The sequence below is a fragment of the Xenopus laevis genome, chromosome 1L, assembly GCF_017654675.1.
Source record: "Xenopus laevis strain J_2021 chromosome 1L, Xenopus_laevis_v10.1, whole genome shotgun sequence".
Lineage (NCBI taxonomy): Eukaryota > Metazoa > Chordata > Amphibia > Anura > Pipidae > Xenopus > Xenopus laevis.
The window spans coordinates 156,741,040-156,754,151 of NC_054371.1; the positions used below are offsets into that span (position 1 = coordinate 156,741,040).

At 39.5% G+C, this 13,112-nt stretch overlaps 1 protein-coding gene across 2 annotated transcripts in view; it reads right to left on the reverse strand.

The window, feature by feature from the left end:
• The window catches only part of nf2.L (neurofibromin 2 (merlin) L homeolog), a 34,658-nt gene that overhangs the window by 15,342 nt on the left and 6,204 nt on the right, over positions 1–13,112 (reverse strand). For both annotated transcript variants that reach the window (XM_041565778.1, XM_018260487.2), the window contains exons 6-10: positions 11,523–11,605; positions 10,578–10,653; positions 7,390–7,524; positions 5,567–5,641; positions 1,934–2,047 (exon numbers count right to left, since the gene is read on the reverse strand). In XM_041565778.1, coding sequence (XP_041421712.1) covers positions 1,934–2,047; positions 5,567–5,641; positions 7,390–7,524; positions 10,578–10,653; positions 11,523–11,605 — 483 coding nt within the window. The remainder of the gene's footprint in view (positions 1–1,933; positions 2,048–5,566; positions 5,642–7,389; positions 7,525–10,577; positions 10,654–11,522; positions 11,606–13,112) is intronic.

The following is a 13,112-nucleotide window of genomic DNA, read 5'->3' on the forward strand; positions in this document are numbered from 1 at the left end:
TGTGGATCAGCCATTGGGAGGATATGAGTTAATGGCATAGGACGAGTGTTTTTGTGAAGGTGTCACTGACATTCTGTTCCTTTTTATGGTATTATTAACTTGTCTGACTGGAACTGCATTTGACATTGCTGCCACTTTGGGATGGAATAATTGTAAAGCAATTCAAATTCAGCCTGTTGAGGAGACACAGAACCAGTTTTCCTTTTTGGAATTTCATAATACTGACCACCATGCAAGTGATTTAATGCAAAACATGGGGATAAACTAAACCAGTGGAGTGCAGGGCCTGCCTTAGAAGTTATCAGACCCCATCTGGTACATTTAGTGGGATCTCCTTAGGGTTCATCAAACACAGTTGCCACCCAAGCTAGAAAACTCCCAAATTCAATTAACAAAATAGTTCTTCCCTGTGCCCTGGAAAAAGTACAATTTTGGAAAAACAAACACAGCTTAAGCTACAAAGTAGTATGAAATGTAAAAAATAACCGTATCGATATTAGACTTGCAGATTGCCTTTACCATACCAAAACAATATAAAAATATGCATGTTATGCTCAAAAATCGATCCTTGTGTAAAATGTATTGATTTCAAAATCCAAAATAGGATCAGTATGTAAATCTCTTTAATGGGAAAGCATAACTTCTACATAAGCAGTACTATGCTCCAATTATTTTCTAAAATAAATGATATTGGTATACTTCCCTATAAATTTGCATTGATATGTATGAATCATATTGGTCGAACATTCTCTTAAATGGGATTAAGATTCTGGTGCTTAGGAACAGAATGCACTGTTCTGGTCTATAGATAATGTAAATATATAGATTGTATAATTATTGCATCCAGTAAAAAAACAAAAACAAACCCCCCCCATGCAGCAGTACAGATATCTGTGCCATCATTTTAATGGAATACACCTTTGTCTTCAATGTAAAGCTTGCCAAATGTAGCTAATCCGTTTATTTATATTGTATTTTGTTATATCTGTCATATTTAATGCATGGTGTAAACAGAAAGTTACGTTACATTTTCTACTCAAAATAACAGAATATAGTTTGGTTAATATACATTTAGGCTTTTACCCTATTTTACCTAATGTACATTTAGGCTTTTACCCTATTTTTGCGCTTAACGTGAAAAGATATTTAGGGGGCCATATCATACTCTTCCATAAAAGTGAGATGTTCTCAATATAACTGTACAGAGGACTCTGGAGGCATCAAAACAAGGCGGTAGAATGAATCAGGCTGCTGCAGTAAGGCCTGACCTACTTGCCAGGAAATATGGAGATCATCCAGCAGTACAGGCACTGAACAAGCAGTAGAAGCAGCTGGGCACAACAGAACCAACAATAAAGGAGGTGCTAGTGGCAGGAAAAATGTTGAAGAGGGTCTGCCAAGCCACAATTAAGAAATAACCAAATAAAATAAAGACAACTATTAAACATGATGTAAAGAGACTGCATGACAGAATCAGAGAATTAGAAGCCAATGTGAATAGAGTGGAGGACCTAAGTCCTGAGAACACTTTGCACCAAAATGCAGATAGTTGATATTGAGGTAAAATAACCAAGCCTTGCAATATCTCTGTACTTCTTTTAGTGACTCCTGTCCCTACCAATCTGACTGCAGACCCTCCACCAACAGAAAACATCACTAGGGAAATTTTCAGATCAAATCAACTAGGCCCATAAAAAAAAAAACAATTACAAAACAGACCATAATGCATCATGTGAGACCAAAAGTTGAGAGATAAGTCATAGATGTGGGTGTTGGTAATGGGTACTGTATGGAGCCCAGATCACTTTCTGTAAAATATTGTTGATTTTGCTCCCAGTAAGAACTGCAAGATAGGAGGATTCTGTCACTACACTAGTGCTTTATTTTTTACTTTTTACTTTATCCACCAGTGAGCTTCAATGTTAAGTCTCACCTGTTTCCTTGCTTTCTCTTCCCGAGCTTGAGCCTTCATCTGTTGTACTTCTAAAGAGTCTGCCTTCCTCCTCCGCATGAATAAATCATGGTTTCCAATGCAGAGTTGCAGGATCTGTGTGCAAAGAGCAATAATTAAGATGACCATTAAACAGACATACTGCTGCTACAGAAATTTACAAAGACAATTCAATCCATGAAAATGCTGAAGTAATTTACACTGCCTAGAAGAAATTAATGCTCTTGATAAGCAAAGGGTTTATTTTTATAGCGACATTTGGCTGGTCTCCACAAAGCTGCAGTTCTCTGGACATGTATAGTATATCTGGTGCAGAAAAATGTTCATAAAGTTACAGAGTCCTCCAACAAGATTTGTGATTATGCTTGCAAGCTGAACATATTTTAATTGGGCAATTTTACAGTGGTGTGAAAAACTATTTGCCCCCTTCCTGATTTCTTATTCTTTTGCATGTTTGTCACACAAAATGTTTCTGATCATCAAACACATTTAACTATTAGTCAAAGATAACACAAGTAAGCACAAGTAAACACAAAATGCAGTTTTTAAATGAGGGTTTTTATTATTTAGGGAGAAAAGAAATCCAAACCTGTGTGAAAAAGTAATTGCCCCCTGAACCTAATAACTGGTTGGGCCACCCTTAGCAGCAATAACTGCAATCAAGCGTTTGCGATAACTTGCAACGAGTCTTTTACAGCGCTCTGGAGGAATTTTGGCCCACTCATCTTTGCAGAATTGTTGTAATTCAGCTTTATTTGAGGGTTTTCTAGCATGAACTGCCTTTTTAAGGTCATGCCACAACATCTCAATAGGATTCAGGTCAGGACTTTGACTAGGCCACTCCAAAATCTTCATTTTGTTTTTCTTCAGCCATTCAGAGGTGGATTTGCTGGTGTGTTTTGGGTCATTGTCCTGCTGCAGCACCCAAGATCGCTTCAGCTTGAGTTGACGAACAGATGACCGGACATTCTCCTTCAGGATTTTTTGGTAGACAGTAGAATTCATGGTTCCATCTATCACAGCAAGTCTTCCAGGTCCTGAAGCAGCAAAACAACCCCAGACCATCACACTACCACCACCATATTTTACTGTTGGTATGATGTTCTTTTTCTGAAATGCTGTGTTACTTTTACGCCAGATGTAACGGGACGCGCACCTTCCAAAAAGTTCAACTTTTGTCTCGTCGGTCCACAAGGTATTTTCCCAAAAGTCTTGGCAATCATTGAGATGTTTTTTAGCAAAATTGAGACGAGCCTTTATGTTCTTTTTGCTTAAAAGTGGTTTGCGCCTTGGAAATCTGCCATGCAGGCCGTTTTTGCCCATTCTCTTTCTTATGGTGGAGTCGTGAACACTGACCTTGAGGCAAGTGAGGCCTGCAGTTCTTTAGATGTTGTCCTGGGGTCTTTTGTGGCCTCTCGGATGAGTTGTCTCTGCACTGTTGGGGTAATTTTGGTCGGCCGGCCACTCCTGGGAAGGTTCACCACTGTTCCATGTTTTTGCCATTTGTGGATAATGGCTCTCACTGTGGTTCGCTGGAGTCCCAAAGCTTTAGAAATGGCTTTATAACCTTTGAAATTGAACTCAGGTGTGATAAACCACAGTTAAGTTATTTTTTAACAAGGGGGGCAATCACTTTTTCACACAGGCCCATGTAGATTTGAAATTTTTTTTCTCCCTTAATAACGTAAACCTTCATTTAAAAACTGCATTTTGTGTTCAATTATGTTATCTTTGACTAATAGTTAACGGTTTTTGATGAGCAGAAACATTTAAGTGTGACAAACATGCAAAAGAATAAGAAATCAGGAAGGGGGCAAATAGTTTTTCACACCACTGTACATGTCTACTAAGCCAAACATTTTCAATAAACATTTTAAAGCATTTTTTTTTTTGCTCAGAAAAGGTTTTTATTTGAAAGCAAAATAGATGGTAACAGTGTGTCAGACAAAGGTCAGAGACAACATGCCGTTTAACAATCAAGGTACATTCAAGATATTTAGACCATAGGCCTGTAGTTGCCTTGGCCTCCCACCACCCTCTGGACAACTAAAAACCATAGGTAAGTTGTGTCGCGTTAGGTTCCTAGACGCGTGCTGCCTGCTGGGGTTGAGTGCAGTCCAAGCTACCAGTCCAAAGCTGCCCAATCTGTATGTATTTAAGTAGCTGACCCTTCCTTTCTAAGGCAGCCCTTTCAATTGTTGGCACATTGTCCATAGCCACATGACATTCCTTAATAGATGGTGGTTTGGAGTCTTTCCAATGCAAAGTTATCACTTTCCGTGCCTGAAATAGAGCCTTCAATATAAAAATCCTGGTGAATTTGTCCAAGGATGCATCCAAGTCCAGATTTAATAGACAAGATCTTACTCCAGCTGCACTCCACCCCTGAATGGCACCATTTAACCAAGCTATTACCTCCCGCCAGAACTTTTGTAAAGCCGTACAGGCCCAAATCGTGTGCAGCAGGGTGGCCACCTCCGTCTCACATCTAACACATAATGGTGATGGCACCACCTTCATAACAAATTCCATCCAGTAGACAGCACTCCCTTTTCAATAAAACCGTCTTTATTCTTATTAGGACAGCAACATCATGCAACATTTCGAGTGGCACTCCACTCTTTGTCAAGCATCTTCATAACAAACAGCCTGTGCATAGTAAAATACGCCCTGTGAATAAAGTAGAGTTGTACTAATCTATGCCTCTGGGACAGAGAGACCAGCAGTGGTGTATTCAGGATCATGTCCCATCTGAGATAGCTCCTACGTCCTCCTCCCATCTTGCCCTAGCCGGGAGTTCTGGGTCCTGATGTACTGGTTTGTGGAGTGGTTTGTATAGCGTGGATATCATACCCCTCTGTTTATTGCTTAATAAAGTGTCTACTATAGGTGAATCACCCAGCTTGATTGGCTTTTTAACACTCTGTTTTTTAAGGGCCATCCTGAGTTTGTGATGCGTGAACCACTGAGACAGGGGCAGGTGTCTGGTAGTTTGAAGTGTTTGCATTGGCCTTCCCCCCACACATTCCCCAAAGAGGTAATCGAGAGAGACTCCCATATTTTTGGTGGGTTGCACAAAAGCAAGTGGGGGAACAGAGCATTTCCCCATAGTGGAGTCTGAGGTAGGTAGTCTCTGAATCTGAGTAGCTGGTGGGCTTGGTGCAACACTACTGATTGCTGTAAGACCAGGGCGGGGGAATTTATGTTTGGTTTCTTGACCAGTAATGCCAGCCAGGGGGAGCCAGGGAATCCAGCAACTGACTCCCACAAATGCTACTGCGGGGGGGGGGACAGTTCCTCGTGAACCATACATGAGATGTGGGACAGCTGGGCTGCTACATAATAGAGGAACAGATCTGGGAAGGCCATCCCCCCCTCCTCCCTACCTCTCATGAGGGTGTTAAAGCATTTTTTACTATATAATGCACCTGGTAACTATTATCAAGGCATAAGGAACCACAAACATGTGCCATAAACTGCAAACTTTTTGGATCAATATTGAAACATGTACAGCCAGCTTTATGAAAGCCAGGTCACAGTAATGTGGTATGATTACTGGTATATTCATAACAAGGAACAACTGTCTGTCATAAAAGTACCTAGTAGGCCACTTACAAGTTTGTTAACACGTAGCTTGGAAGAGTTAAATTTGAACACATCTATCTTCTTTTCAAGGGGTTTGATCGTGAACTGAAAAGACAAAAAAGTTTATTTTTAAAGGGGAAGTTAAGTCTAGAATAGAATAAGGCTAGAAATGCTGTATTTTGTATACTAAACATAAACATGAACTTACTGCACCACAAGTCTAATTAAACAAATGATTTATGCTTTCAAAGTTGGCCACAGGGGGTCACCATCTTGTAACTTTGTTAAACATCTTTGCAAGACCAAGACTGTGCACATGCTCAGTGTGGTCTGACCTGCTTAGGGATTGACAAATTATCAACACAGCACAAGTCAAATAATATCTGCCAGAAGCCGATGCAGCAAGACTGATTAATAATCAGAATATACAGACTGCACTGGGTCCTGTGTTGTCATGTAATCTAATGTGGATTTTATAGTTTTTGTATTGTTTAATACAAACTTTCTCCAACTCTGCAGAACCAGTGGCTGTAGCAAAATAATCCTTCAAATAGAATCCCAGTTTATCTGTTTAAATCTGGCTCCATGATCCTTGTCCCTGCAGCTGGAGTTGGAAACAGTAAAGGGGATGTAAAGGCAAAAATAAAATCCAATACAAATCTTTACACAGTCGTAGACTGTTCTACAGGGAAAAAAACAAAGCAGCTTGAGTTCTGCATGGCTAGGAAGTAAGGTGGGGGCTCCCCCTGCTGTTCATAAGTATGATTGTTTCCCTGCCCAGCAGTTAGGGACCATCTGACAATTCCTATCCACAGCAGTAAATAAAGTGATAATTTCACTGATACAGTCAGGTTTCTTATAAAAACAGTACACATAAAATTAAAGTTTATTGGAGATAGGTTTCTTTTTCATGAAGAAAGTAAAAATGGGATTTTATTTTTTTGCCTTTACATGCCCTTTAATACTCCTGGGGTGATTGTTATTCAGAAACTGGGTGGCCCACATTTCTAGAGCACATCAAATTCTCATTGCTACAACTAAATGCTATGGGATTGTTGGGATTGCATTTGTATTGATTGGCTACAATGGTGATGCTACCATTAGAATGACCAGAAGCTTAAAGGTAGTGGCACACTATGAATTTTATCCACTGAAGAAAAATGCTAGTATAGGAAAGGAAGGTGCAGTCCGAAACTGTTCTGTGCGTGGAGAGAGAGGCCGATGCCATTTGGCATGTGTTTGCCTTTTCTCCTGGGATGCCACTGGCTGAAAGAACATATGGTGGACCAATACTCTGGCTTGATAAAAGGCCAGGAGCAGGCCATGAACATTGCAATTGTCACAGGTCAAACCCATATATTAACTTTCTTCTAGAATAGTGCTATGTTGTATGCTAAAGTGCCATTACGCAAGGCTTTTCTTAAGTAGAAGCTGTGTAAGCTACAAAAGACTGAACTGTATAAAAGGATGTGTGGGGGTTCAGACATGCTCTCCTACGACAATGGGACAGGCTTTCATTTTACATTTTGCTCTTATTTACCCAAGTTTTTAGACAAAATGATGAAGGGGTGTGTGAATACTATTAACCACAATGCAATTTTACATACCATAGTTCAGTATGTCCTACTGCTTTAACCATCTGAAAATTGAAAGGTCTTTCAATTCTAGCTACTTTAAATTCTGTGAGTTGCAGCTCATGCTCACCTCAAGTATTGTCCAGTACTCTTAAAACTGCTTTTATAAAAAGAGTAAAGAAGCATCATCCTTGATCTGCATTAAATATACTAATAACATGGGTGTAGGCTGTTGTCTTTTGGGGGTATTTAAAGTTTAATAAGAAGTGACCAACTCACCTCTTTGTCACTGTAAGAGATGTTCCGTATCTCATTCCATGGAAAAGAAGTTTTAGGGGTCAGTCTGTTTTCCAGGTCATAAATGTGAAGTCCCAGAGCATCCACCCCAAGCAAGAGCTCAGTACCTTTCTTGTTCTAGTTTAATAACAACATGGCAATAGCACAAGATAATGAATTAATTTTGGACATACTAAATGGGCGCGTAGGTCAGTGATATATCAGAGGTATACATCAGGCATAGTCACATTACATATTTTAAAAATGGTTATTGGTAAGCACAACTTCCTCTCTTGAAATCAGTTTATAGAGGAGCAAAGGCCAGCTCTTTGTTGCAGCTCCCATCATTCATTTTTTCAAGTGATGCCATCTTCTCCCAAGCGGTCTTCTTCCTGGATTAATCGGCATCTTCTGGCGCATGCGCTGTAGGAGCATTTACCGGTAAGGATCTACTGCGCATGCGCCGAATGTCACGGAAATCTTCGTGACTTTTGGCGCATGCGCAGTAGATCCGTACAGGTAAATGCTCCTACTGCGCATGCGCCTAAAAACACCGGTCAAAGCAGGAAGAAGACCGCTTGGGAGAAGATGTCGCCTGTGAACTCCGTGGACAGAACCTGCACAGAGAGGTGAGTAACAAGTTAGGGGCATTTGCCCAGGGGGACAGGTAGGCCAGGGTGGAGGAGGGGGGGCCAACACAGGGGAGGGATATTTGCGCCCAGGGAATTTCCTTCTCCTTTAAGCATCCGAGCACTGGGGAGCTTTGAGTCCCCAGTGCTCCTTAGGGAAGCGGCACAAATCTGGGTCTGGTTATGCAAACCCTTACTGCAACCCTAGTTTATAATCTAAATCAGGGTACCAGAAAAAAAAAGGTGTAAAATTCTGAAAACGTAAAGTCAGGGATATACAATACACATTCTATATTGGGGGACCACAAAAAATAAACCAGGGTTCACTGTAGATCATTAGCATTTAAATGTATACCCTCATTTTAATAACTGATATTTTATTTTCTGTATATTTTTAGATTTATGTTAAATTGGTGTGGTTTTCTTCAAGCAATGCAATCCTGAGGAGTCCAGTCTTCTTCATGACCTTCAAATGTTTTACGCTGATGTTTGGCAACTTTCCAAAGGCAACTAATACGAAAAAACTAGAGGCAAGGTACATGAGCAAGTGTCAGCAGTAACATGTAAAGTAAGCTAGCTATTACATAAGCAAAATGGAAGATGTGGCCAGCGTAGCACAAAATGCAAGCCACATTGTCAGATGAATCAATTAACTGCTGGCTCAAAATGAGATCAGAGACTTGCTGGGGCTCAGTGTGCCAACAACCATCTTGTCCATCTGCAGTACTGCAGCCATGCTATGAAACTCTAGCCCAGGGGATCTACCAGTAGACCTTTAGCTGGTGATCATTAGATCTCAAGACACTCAACAAAAAGCTTGTCTAAATTGCCCTCCAGTTTCATGCTTTTTATTCAGATATTTATTATGTTAAGGTTACATAAGAAATTGTTGTTTGTTAAATATTGCAATATACATTTTCTCTTAAATTAATCAATTTAGGTAAAATTTTCAGGGAACCGAATGCTTTTTATGGATGTAGATCATAATGGGACAACATCACTAAAAGTAGACCTCACATAGTATGGGTACTCCTGCTCTAGCCCAATAAATGAACCAAAGAACAGGTTAATACATTTGTTTTCTATAAATCGCTTATTCTTAGTCAATTTAATCTTTAAGTCCATTGTTTGTTTTATTTGTGTTTTTTTAAGTTTATTTAACTTTTATTTGCTCCCCATGTTGGCATTTAAATTTCAGTCTAACCAACCATCACCTCAGCATGAGAAGATATATAGTTAAAGTTAAAGGGATACCGAATAGAAAAAAAAAGCATCAGTTAATAGGGCTGCTCCAACAGATTTCTGCACTGAAATCCATTTCTCAAAAGAGCAAACAGAAATTTTTAGATTTAATTTTGAAATCTGACATGGGGCTAGACATATTGTCAGTTTCCCCAGCTGCCCCAGTCATGTGACTTGTGCTCTGATAAACTTCAGTCACTCTTTACTGCAGCAATGCAAGTTGGAGTGATATCACCCCTCCCTTTTCCTCCAGCAGCCTAACAACAGAACAATGGGAAGGTAACCAGATAGCAGCTCCCTAACACAAGATAATAGCTGCCTGGTGGATCTAAGAACAGCACTCAATAGTAAAATCCAGGTCCCACTGTGACACTTAGTTACATTGAGTAGGAGAAACAACAGTCTGCCAGAAAGCAGCTCCATCCTAAAGTGCTGACTGTTACTGAAAGCACATGACCAGGCAAAATTACCTGAGATGGCTGCCTACAGACTAATATAACAACTTAAAAAAAATACACTTGCTGGTTCAGGAATAAAATTTTATATTGTATTTATATTGTAATTTTATGTGGAGTAAATTTTAGCAGTGTAAACTGTTTAATTTAGAAATAAAAACGACATCATAAAAATCATGACAGAATCCCTTTAAAGGGTCACTATATCATGAAAATATATATATGCTGGCATATTTCATGGAAACGCTCCAATTTTATTATACTATAAAATAATAAATAAAAAAAAAGCAATAGGCCTGAACTTTGTCCATTAGACAAAGAAATTACCTAAGAAGATCAACAGCAGGTGCTATATCACAGCAACACCTAGCAGATGTTCTTTTACGAGTCAATAGACTCAATAGAAAAGAATGTACAAAGCAAGAGATCACTAATATCCAGAAAAACAAAGTCACACAAAAAAAAGCATTGTCTAAAGCAGGGGTCCCCAACCGCCGGGCTGAGGCCCAGAAGTGGGCCGCGGACACTCCTGCACTGGGCCGCCGAGCCCAGCGCACAAAGACTAGGTGCGCCAAAATGGATGCCAATGCGTTCAAACTTGCTGCTGACCCCCACCGTCCCAGCCCCCCCCCCAGTCCTTGCAAAAAAAATTTTTTTTTTGCACTGTTCCCTGGTCCAAAAAAGGTTGGGGACCCCTGGTCTAAAGCACTTAAAAACTAAATATAAAGTGCAACGCTGACAAGTACAAAAGCTTATAAAGTGGTACTATGAGATCAGCAAATAATTTCAAAGAGATTATTAAAGAAGTAAAAACAACAACTCTAGATGGTAACACAGCATGTATAAAAAAAGCGACCTGTCTCACCCGAATTAGAAAATAATTGACTCCATACATTTCTGTGTCTTGTGCAATTTTCAGGTATTCCATCTCAGCCTCATCTCTGGGAGGGATAGGGATATAAAAAAAATGTGTAAAAACCTCAAACTACCTTTATTAACCTTGCTAATCTTCTATCTAAAGGTGGGCATACACTGATGGATTTCATTGTTGAAACATGCACCAATATTTATCATACAAAAGATCTTTCATATGACAATCTGTGAATGTTTGGTTGGAGACAAGACAACAGCTTAGTAAAAATTAAGCCTTGGATAACGGTCATCTCGTCGATTTTGTTTGAAGGTGTCTGAACATCGTAACGCTAAAGCTGAATCGTCAGAAAGAGCTAACGACTGTTTTTACCTGCATATCTGTCAATTCTGCCGTTAATGTTAGTGGAGTGGACAAAAGATCTTTCGTACGACCAATTGTGGGAAAGATCGTAATTGTAGTGTGCATGGCCACCTTAAATCTACTTATTAATAGATAGGGTGAAAGCGATCGTAAAGTTTACAAGTGTTTGATCATCAGGAACAATAGTAAATGATGAACTGTTGGGACAATGTTGTTGGAACGACCGTAAAATTGATGATCACTTGCACCCCATTGATTTAACGATAAGCGGATGATTTCATTGGGTTGTCCTAAAACCTTACAGTGGATGGGACGGTCAGATAATCCTTGTTAAAGGAACATTCACTGTGCATGGCAGAGATAGGTTAAATGCAAAAGTAAACAAACTAAAATATATGTTAGATAAAGTCTCCTAACATATCTTATGGATATTAATTGATGAATTGCTTATTAAAACAATCACTTCGCCAAGAAGATTGACAAAATCTGCCTGTCTATGGCCATCTTTAATCAAAATCTCAATCTAATGACAAACTCTCCTTGTAACGCTTTGTAGTGAGCCCATCCACTTCTCACCTGGTACGGCCACGATGCTCAGCATACCAAGCAGTGATTCTCTCTTCCCACATTTCAGGAGTCATCTGATACAGGTTTATAACCTAAAAGATGCATATAAAAAGTACATGTAACAGGCACCAAGCATAAAGAACAAAACTTACCCTTGTAGCCATCTATAACACAATGCACAATGCATTTTGAGGTTTTGCTTTGATACTAATATATTGACAGACATTTACATCACTCTGTAGATGATAGTTGAATGATACAGACATGTAACACTAAAAGAAACTGTCTCATCCAGAATGTCCACTGCTTCCTGGTATTTACAAATCATGATAAGTGGTATTTTGTGTATAATGTAATTTTTAAACATGCTCTAGAATTCTGTTATTATTGCGTTATGTATTGAATGTATCATATTGGCTAAATTCGAGCAATAATTAGTGCCTTCCTGCCCTATGCTCCCAGTGTGTCTGCCCTACTCTACCTGCCTGTACCATACCCTGCTTGTGGAAGGTGAACACTTGCTAGGGGTCACCAAGGTGTTAAATCCTGTGCTGAGGTTACTGTGTTAAACACAGGGGAGAAGGAGGCATATGAATGAAAGGGTATGTCTCAAGTTCTTGAATTAACATGGGTGTGATTTAAAGTGGGTGTGGTTTAAAACAGGGAGTGGTCAACACTGGCTTCCATTATCGTCCCTCCACCATGAAGGCTAGAAAAATTCTGTTGCTCTGTACCACAGAAGTTGAACAGCAATGTCTTAAAGGACTAGTAACAGTAATTTTTTTTTTTTAAAATAGCGACAGGGCTACGATCCATCGTGCAGCGCTCGATTCCTCCTCCCTGCCTTCTATAGGAGATAGCCAGGGAGGAGAAATCAAGCGCCGCACAAAGGATCATCGCCCTGTCTGAAGAGGAGCGCATGCAGAGAATCGGTAAGTAATTTCTTAATAAAAGCTTTTCGAATTAAAAGTTTAAACTGTGTTGGTGTTTTTTTTTTCGTTAAAAGGAAACAAATTTAAAAAAAAAAAAAATAATAAAATACTGTTACTGGTCCTTTAAGGTATAATCTAGCCCCTCTCCCTTTTTATTTGAGCTCAATCAGTTGTTTTACACAGACACAGCAGATTCACAGATGATAGTCTCTCTCTGTTTGCAGGAGTTCCCTGCCATCCATATGCAGACAGGGAAATTAACCCCCTCACTCCTGTGTTACAATGTGAACTGATGAATTCTTTGACTACAGGTCCCTTTGATTTCCAAGAATCTGTGCACCACCCACAATGGAAAGCAAAAGGACTTCAAACCCCAGAATGCATCACTTCATTATGGAACAAGGTGAAAGAGCGGCTGCATTAAACTGTGAACCTAAGGGATTTGGGAAATAGTTTGTCATAGTATCATTGTTTCATTTCAATCTGTGGGATGTATGTGATGAAAAAAATGTAATACTGGAAGTATTAAAAAGTGTTTATGCACCTTTTCATTCAATGCAAAGAAATGAGTAAGGGGGGGTATATCTTCCTTATAAAGTGTTTCTGGTTGCTGTCTACCTGTAAACAATGAACGCAAAAGTTCTCAATAAAATATATATATCTTACC